The sequence below is a fragment of the Lycium barbarum genome, chromosome 4, assembly GCF_019175385.1.
Source record: "Lycium barbarum isolate Lr01 chromosome 4, ASM1917538v2, whole genome shotgun sequence".
In the NCBI taxonomy this organism is placed as follows: domain Eukaryota; kingdom Viridiplantae; phylum Streptophyta; class Magnoliopsida; order Solanales; family Solanaceae; genus Lycium; species Lycium barbarum.
In genome coordinates, this window is record NC_083340.1 from 140484116 (window position 1) to 140492301 (window position 8186).

Consider the following 8186-nt stretch of genomic DNA (forward strand, 5'->3'; position numbering starts at 1 on the left):
TATGTCTTTATTGTTCATTTCTTTTTCTCACTTGACTTAGTCAAGTAATAATATCTCTCTATGATAAGTCTTGTGGAAAACTATGTTGATGGGCCAAGAATAGCAGAGTCGTTAGATGTAAAGAACTAATCCATGAAAGTATAATTTGGTCCCATTAAGTTTTTAATCTTGTAGGTTGCAGTCTTGGAATCCGTGAACGATCAGTGTTTGGAAATTTGATGTAATTTTTTCGTCTCTATCCTTTGTGAAGTCTTGTGGAAAACGGAATACTATGCCAAACTATCTCTGTAGAAAATATCTCAGCAGTGTCTGTTATACGTAACGAGACCAAGTCACACCATCTTGCTAACACATCATTAAAGAAAATGAGGACAAGATTATTAGTTCGTTAAGTCTTCTCCCCTTTGAAAAGTCTTGTAGAACACTACAAAATATGACTAACAAGTTGTTAGAAGTTACTGCTCATTTTCTCTCCATTTATACCAAAGTTAGACAAGACAAAAACTGTATTATTGGTACTAGCAACCAAGAGCACTTAAGAGTCATTCTGGAAGACTGAATACTTGAGAGGAATTACCCACAAGGACAAATTAGTTAGTAGCACATTTTATTTGTCTGGATGCTTTTCTTTTCTTTCTTTCTTTAATTTATACCCCATAGTCCCATAGACAAGCCAATTTCCATAAATTCTACTCGGACTCGAATTCCGACGGGAAGTGGTAGAATTTCGAGTCTGAACCATGAAGTTAGAATTCTGGTTCCGACTCTGTAACAAAGTTTAGCCAATTGTTTCAGGATTTGATGCCTTTATACCTCCCACTACCAAAAAAAAAAGGTAGATTAAGAAGTTCCCAAAATCTTGAGGAACTAGTTAGCCGTTGTATCTAAATGTAACTCTTATGTCAAATTTGTAAATTGGTATCATGCAATTAGTTGTGAACTACTATAAGATACCATTTTTCATGTTGTTAATTTTGTTTTTGTTTTTTTTCCCTTTTCGTACAGATTTTTTTGTGTTGTAAGTTAAGGCCTCAAAATTGAATTTGACCGAAGTATATTTCGATCCATTCTATACTCTGTAAAGATTGTACAAGATTGTACCCGCGCTTTCTAAGTCCTCCTATTACTGCTCTAATTCAATCCAATTCGAGCCTAATTCACAAGTTAGAAGACATTAGAAAATATAGCTAAAACCATCACTTTCTTGGAAATTTGTTGGAAAAAAGATGCAGAAAATTTCTAAAGTATGTGTTACACATAGTTCAATGTCACTAACAAGTTGTAATCCAAAGTATATGAAGTATAAATTTTTTTTCAGCCACATTTCTACTCTCTCGTGGGACAATTGAATGATCAGTTTTTGGAAATTTTGAGTTATCTCAGCAGTGTGTGTTATACGTAATGAGACCAAGTCATACCGTCTTGCTACGCACAAAGCAAAGAATGTTTTTGCAGAACCCGTGTTGTGTGTTTAGTCGATGACCTCAAAAGTCGAAACGAGCACATCATTGGAGAAAATTAGGACAGAGGGAGTATTAGTTTGTTTAGTCGTCCCTCTGGAAAGTCTTGTAGAACATATGACTAACAAGAGACTGCTCATGATCCATGGACCCCAAGTTTTGTGGTTGTGATGTGCCTCATTTTCTCTCCATTTATGCCAAAGTTGGACAAGACAAATATTGAATAATTTCTGGAAATTGACATAACACAAGATAGTACAAATTAGTTAGTGCTAGTGGGGGTATATAGCATATGGTATGCTTCGTATAAAGAAAAACTTTAAATAAGAATAAGAACATTTTAATTTTGCATATGAATTTTGTTCGCTCGGGTTAGATCAATTCTTTTTAATTGAATTTGTATTTATTAGACCTAATTTTTATTTAACAAAGAAAAAGAGTAAAAGATTTTTATCGGTGAAATATGAGTTTTGGAATGAATTGGATTGGATTTTTTAATTATATTTGTTTCCATAAACTAAAAATAAATAAAATAGTAAAATTTAAAAAATAAATAAAATAGTAAAAGCTTATCACCCACCGGAAGTTGGATTTTCCAACATATGTGACTTTTGTGTTAGTAAAGGCAAAGTTTTGTGACTTTTGTGTTACAAAACATAGTTAAGTGACTTTGGTGGGAAAAAATCATAGTTTGTGTGACCATATGTGAAATTTGTTTTAAGTCATAGTTTGCGTGACCTAAATATGTAGACAATATTTCTTTTAAGGATACTTAATTTATTTACTCTTCATGATATTCATTCAATTTTGGTTGCTAAATTGTGTTTTCAACACTAAAAGCCCCAGCTACCAAATGGTCATAGTTTTAAATATCGTGGAAATTTATTACAAGAATTTGTAGAAATTTTCTGAAGTGTGCCTTATATTGACCCAAGTCAAGTCAACCTCTCTTGTGAAATGAGGAGTTGAAATAACTATAAATATGTAAGGATTGTGATAATTGATTTTGTAGGAAACATTTTGTTATTTGCCGAAAAACAAACAAAAGAAAATGGCAAGCCTCTTTTTATTTTATTCACTTCTTTGGTTTTTCTTTCTAAGACACAGCTTTTCTATCATTTGTGCATCATCTTTGCTCTCCCAGTGATGCTTCTGCTTTGCTTCAATTTAAGAAACCTTTTGAAATATCTGACGAGTACTCTAGTTGGTGGTGTGATACTTCTTTCCCGAAAACAACATCTTGGCATGAGGGTAGGGATTTCTGCAGTTGGGATGGACTCAATTATGACATGTTAACGGGTCATGTTATCAGCCTGGACCTTAGTTGCAGTCAGCTTTATGAAAGTTTTCATCCCAACAACAGCCTCTTCCAACTTCATCATCTTCAGACACTAAACCTTACTTTCAATAACTTCAATTATTCTTCAATCCCACAAAACATTGGCCACTTGAGGAATTTGAGGAGGCATCTCGACCTTTCTGCCTTTAAATTTGATGGTAAAATCCCAACATAAATCTCACACCTTTCATTTTTGGTTTCAATTGATCTTTCTTATTCAGGGTCTGAACTCGGTCAGAAGACATTTGAAATACTGCTTCGAAACTTCACAAATCTGGAGGTAGTTTCTCTCTTTGATGTCAACATCTCATCTCTGATACCTATGAATTTGTCTTCTTCATTAAGGTATTAGGATCTTGAAGGAACCAATCGACAAGGTGTTCTTAAAGAGAGCTTATTTCTTCTACCAAACTTGGAAAGGCTCAATTTGGGTTCCAATGATCTCAAAGGAGTTTTACCAAAGATCCACCCAAGCAACACTCTGTTGGAGTTGGATATTTCATACACAGCATCTCTGATGAGCTACCTGATTCAATTGGCACCTTGAGTTCCTTGAATAACTTGGACCTCCATGAATGTGACTTCTTTGGTCCGATTCTTGATTCCATTGGAAACCTAACCCAAATTAGGGAGTTATATTTACATAGTAATCACTTCACTGGCCAGATTTCTAATTCCATTGGCAACCTAACCCAAATAAGGGAGTTAGATTTAGATGGTAATCATTTCACTGGTTTCATTCCCGATTCCATTGGCAACCTAACCCAAATTAGGGAGTTAAAGTTACTTGGTAATCATTTCACTGGAGAGATTCCTAATTCCATTGGCAACCTAACCCAAATTAGGGAGTTAGATTTACATGATAATCATTTCAGTGGCCCTATTCATTCAACAATCTCTAAATTGAAGCAGCTCACACTTTTAGATCTTTCATCTAACTCCCTTGAAGGCTAAATTCCCAATGTTTTCTCCAACCTCCAAGAGCTAGAGAGATTGGATCTTTCTGAAAACAGCTTCACTGGTCCATTTCCCTCTTCAATTTTAATCTTGAGAAATCTTCATTTCAGAGACTTGTCGAGTAATTCCAAAGCTAACTTATCTGTATTTGTCTCACAACTCACTATATGGAACAATACCCTCTTGGGTGTTTAGCCTCCCTTCATTTCAGTTGAAGGGCAGTAGAGTGGCTGATGAGCTCAAAACAAACCCAGCATTAGAGAGTTTAGATTTAAGTCATAATAAACTCAGTGGTCCTTTTCCTCAATCACTTGCGAATCTCACTAACCTAACCTAGACCTTACATCAAATAACATCACCGGTGATGCGGAAATAGAAGTCCTTGCGACCATGCAAAGACTTGATTTAATTGATCTTTCCTACAATCCTCTGTCATGGAGGACCAATATAAATGTTAGCAAAATCACCTTTACTAACCTAATAGTTTTGCTGTTATCATCTTGTTAACTGAGGGACTTTCCACACTTCTTGAGAAATGTAAAGAACCTTCAGGCCTTAAGATCTTTCTAACAATAAGATACATGGTCAAATCCCTAACTGGTTTAGCAGCGTTAGGTGGGACTCAATGAGCTGCCTAAATCTTTCACAAAATTCATTAACAGTGGGCATTCTTAGTCAAGAATCGTTTTCTCTATTTTTGTGTATACGAAAATATTAGAAAAAATAGAAATATGCTACAAAAGAAGCTCATTTGTACTTGTTGTGATGCTCATGGAACACTTCTTTCCATCCAAGCCCAATAATTTCTACGCCATCCTTCTATGCTCCATTTCTGTCACTGCAAACAAAATCCACCATTACAAACGACTATGACAAAAAATGCTTCCATGGAGCATGGTGGAAGGTGATCTTAAGGGTTGCGCTAAATGGTATATTAATTTACAATAAACAAAATATTGCTAAAGCATTGTATCTAGAGAGTGGATATAAGGAGCTACGACTACCAATAATTTATCAAAATATCCAACGTTTTCAATATCAGTATTTTGATATCAACAAATAATCAGCAATTGACTCACAAAAAAAATACAAATAACAAAATTAATTATCTCAGGCCATGGCGTTCAATTGTTCGTATCAATGGAAAGATCTTTCGGTTGTATAGATCTAAGTGTCACAAGAACTTTAAGATGAAGAAGAATCCACCTAAAGTTAAATGGACTAAAGCACATAAACGCCTGCATGGAAAGGACATAACTCAGGACTCAACATTTGAATTTGAGAGGAAGCGTAATAGGCCGGAGAGATGTAACGGAGAACACTCTTAAGGTCGTCAAGAAAATTGATAAAATCAGCGTCGATCGGAAGGAGAAACATATTACAAAGACGATGAAAAGAACAAAGCCAAGGAGCAGAGAGAAGCAACGAAGGAGCTCAAGCAGAGCAGAGCATGGTCAAAGCTCTGTGCTAGGACAAACAGCCATCTCTTACACTGTCGATCAAGGTCAAGGTTTTGCAAAAGCAGTTAGAGGAAAATCGTATAGAGGAATGAACATTTTACTGCCTATATTATATATTCTCAAACTAAATATAACTTTTTGATTACTTATAACTGTCCTAATCTTAAACTGTATCAAGAAATACGCACTCTCTCAATCAAGTTTGGGTTGAATTTTTAGATTCTTTTATAGTTTTTTTTTTTTTTTAAAAAAAAGAACCAAAAATCCAAAACAGAGAAATAATAACATGCTAATCATAATTCATATCAAAGTCTCACAGTTTTTTCTGGTCGACAAAGTCTCACAGTTAATGTCAGTATTATTGACTCCCAAAATGACACAAATGACCAAATTAAAGAACAAAAATCCCAGAATAACACAAATGATAAAATTAAAGAACAAAAATTCCATGCAAAGGAAAAATAATACCTTAATCATAATTCATATCAAAGTTGTACTGTTCTAAAACCAAGTATAAAATTTACCCGTCACAATGAAGATTCCCTCTAACCTGTTTGGTTCTGCACTGCCTTGGGTGCCGTTGGAATCGAGACGTGAAGATCTTTGTTTGAAGGAATTCTTTAACTCCACCAAGTCTCTCATATCTTCCTTGAAAGCCATATTTCAGAATTAGCAATAGAATTTAAATGAATCTTGGTCTATGCAGAAACTAACAATCTCATCAAAGTATTTAATTATAGAAGTTAAAAGCAAAAATAAATGTCAAAAGAGAAAGATTGCGCCGTCAGTTAGCACATGGAGAATCTCAATATTTGTATAACTTCAAAGAGGTAAAAATAAGGGAAAAGAACACATATTTTGTCATGCATTCCTTGTCGGAGAAGTGGTTTGGATGAATTGGAAACGTTAAGTCTGGGGTTTGAAACAGTGGGGTTATGAGATATTTGAAGCTGTGCTTTTCGTTTAAAAGGTAGAAAAATGTAGGAAAAATAGAAGCAGTGCAACTTTTGACCTTTTATTAAAGGGGAAAATAGCAAAATATTGAGAGAAAAGATAAATTGCCTTCCTAAGTAAGGCCTGCCACATCACTGGGCCGTAATAATTTCCAGACCGAGTAACCCAATGCATCTTCCCATTTAACATAATTCCTTGAGAAATCGGATCAAAATGATAAACAACTTCCCCAATACTTCTCCATCTGTTGCTACCAACACTAAATACTTCAACATTATAATTTATGATCTTGATCACCTTGTACTCTTTGGTAACAGGATGAAAACCAAATCCAAAAACCAAATTTTGCACCTCAAATTCTATTGATATAGGCAGCTCTTTATAGTCCTTTGTAAAAGGATTGTACACATAAAGTGAATCACTAAACGGGTAATCACTTATGCACAATAGTCCTTGACATGAACCAACCACTTCAAAATCAAATTCTGACATATCGGTTGCAATAGGGTTGCTGATTTTCCTGATCAGTAACCCTTCTTCCGTACCATGATTAGAGAATTCAAGAAAGTAAAACTTATCAATCGAGTTAATAATAATGCAAGGATCGGTCTTTACTGCACGAGACAGGTGCAAATGGACTAGCTCTGGATCATGACATAACTTGTAAAACTATTTCCGAACAGACATGAATTGAAGTAAAGATGTTATGGGAAGCCTGGAAGCAATGTCAAGGACAATTTCTTGAGGCAGGTGATCAAATCCATAGCTGGAGGGAGCTTCATCAGCTTCACAATTCCGTTTCTTGATTTTTGTAACCATGACACATATACAACAGAAGTAGGAGGCCTGGATATTTAGTAACTCTCATAATTGTTATTCTTATACTCAGTAACTAGATTAGGTTTGCCAGTGGGCCCAATAATTTTGACACTCACGTTTTTTATAAAAAGAAATTGCATGGTTTTCCTAATGTGCTGGTCTTTAATTTTTTCCATTCAAAATCGGACTTATGCCTAACGGGACATAAGTTTTTTTTAGAGTGCGGAACATAACTTATGTGATATTATAATGCGAAGATTTAAAGGGAAAAGAACATCAATACCCACTATACACATAAAAATTACCCCTTTAATACCCCAAAACTATTTACCTTTTCTACCCATTGTAGCTTTTATAGATAATTGTCTATTTTCTTCTTTTCTTTTTATTTCTCTACTTCTTATCTTCTTTTCTTTATTTCCTTCTCTTCTTTTTTCTCGTTTTTTTTTCTCCTTTTTTGTTCATTTATTTTCCCCCCAAATTATACTATTTTGTTTTCTTTTTCTTCATAATCTGATTCCATATTTAATTCTAGCTTCTTTTTTATTTTTTCTAATTTTTTTATTTCTTTATTTCTTTTTTCTTAATATCATTTATTTTTTCCTTTTTATCTCCATAATCTAATTTCATTCACTTTTTTTCCATTTTTATTTATTCTTCCTTTTAAATTTCTGGTGATTTTCATTTATTTTCTTCTCCTTTTCTAATTTCATTTTTTTCAAATTATTTTTTCGTTATTTCCTGTTTTTTGTTGTAATCTAATTTTACAATCCTTTTGGTTCTTTTATTTTTGTTATTTTTATATCGATAAAAAGGATAGCTGATATTGTTTTTCTTATTTTTTTCTATAACTCAAAAAATAATTTATTCTAGCATATAGTATATCAAACCAGTAGTAGTTGAAGTATATTGTTGCAGTATACTATGTAGGCGTTTGAACATGCGATTTCATCTCATGATTTCATATTTGGGATTTCAAATTTTTTAAATGTAAAAGTTGACCAATAAGTATATATTTTATAAAAATAGATCCATAAGTTGGTAGGTATATTAACCAATCATGTTTACCAACCATTTATATCAAATATTAAAATATCTACAAGTTGGTAGTATATTTATAACAAATTTACTCTTACCAACCAAGTGAAGGATTATATTAAAGAGTACTTACACTATAACTCATGTTCAATTTACCAT

At 33.6% G+C, this 8186-nt stretch overlaps 1 protein-coding gene across 1 annotated transcript; it reads right to left on the reverse strand.

Moving 5' to 3' along the window:
• Window positions 1-4930: 4930 nt before the first annotated feature.
• Window positions 4931-6662, reverse strand: LOC132637921 (F-box protein At3g07870-like). Its single transcript, XM_060354934.1, has 3 exons — window positions 6279-6662; window positions 5767-5864; window positions 4931-4994 (listed from the first exon to the last, which is right to left on the reverse strand). The coding sequence occupies exons 1-3, from the start codon at window positions 6660-6662 to the stop codon at window positions 4931-4933; spliced, it is 546 nt and encodes a 181-aa protein (XP_060210917.1).
• Window positions 6663-8186: the final 1524 nt, after the last annotated feature.

Coding starts and splice junctions, on each gene's coding strand:
- LOC132637921 (XM_060354934.1), bottom strand. CDS start 6,662: ATGTCAGAATTTGATTTTGAAGTGGTTGGTTCATGTCAAGGACTATTG. Junction 5,865..6,278: donor GGCAGGCCTTACTTAGGAAG/GCAATTTATCTT, acceptor ATGGCTTTCAAG/GAAGATATGAGAGACTTGGT. Junction 4,995..5,766: donor GGCAGTGCAGAACCAAACAG/GTTAGAGGGAAT, acceptor CTTTCCATGCAG/GCGTTTATGTGCTTTAGTCC.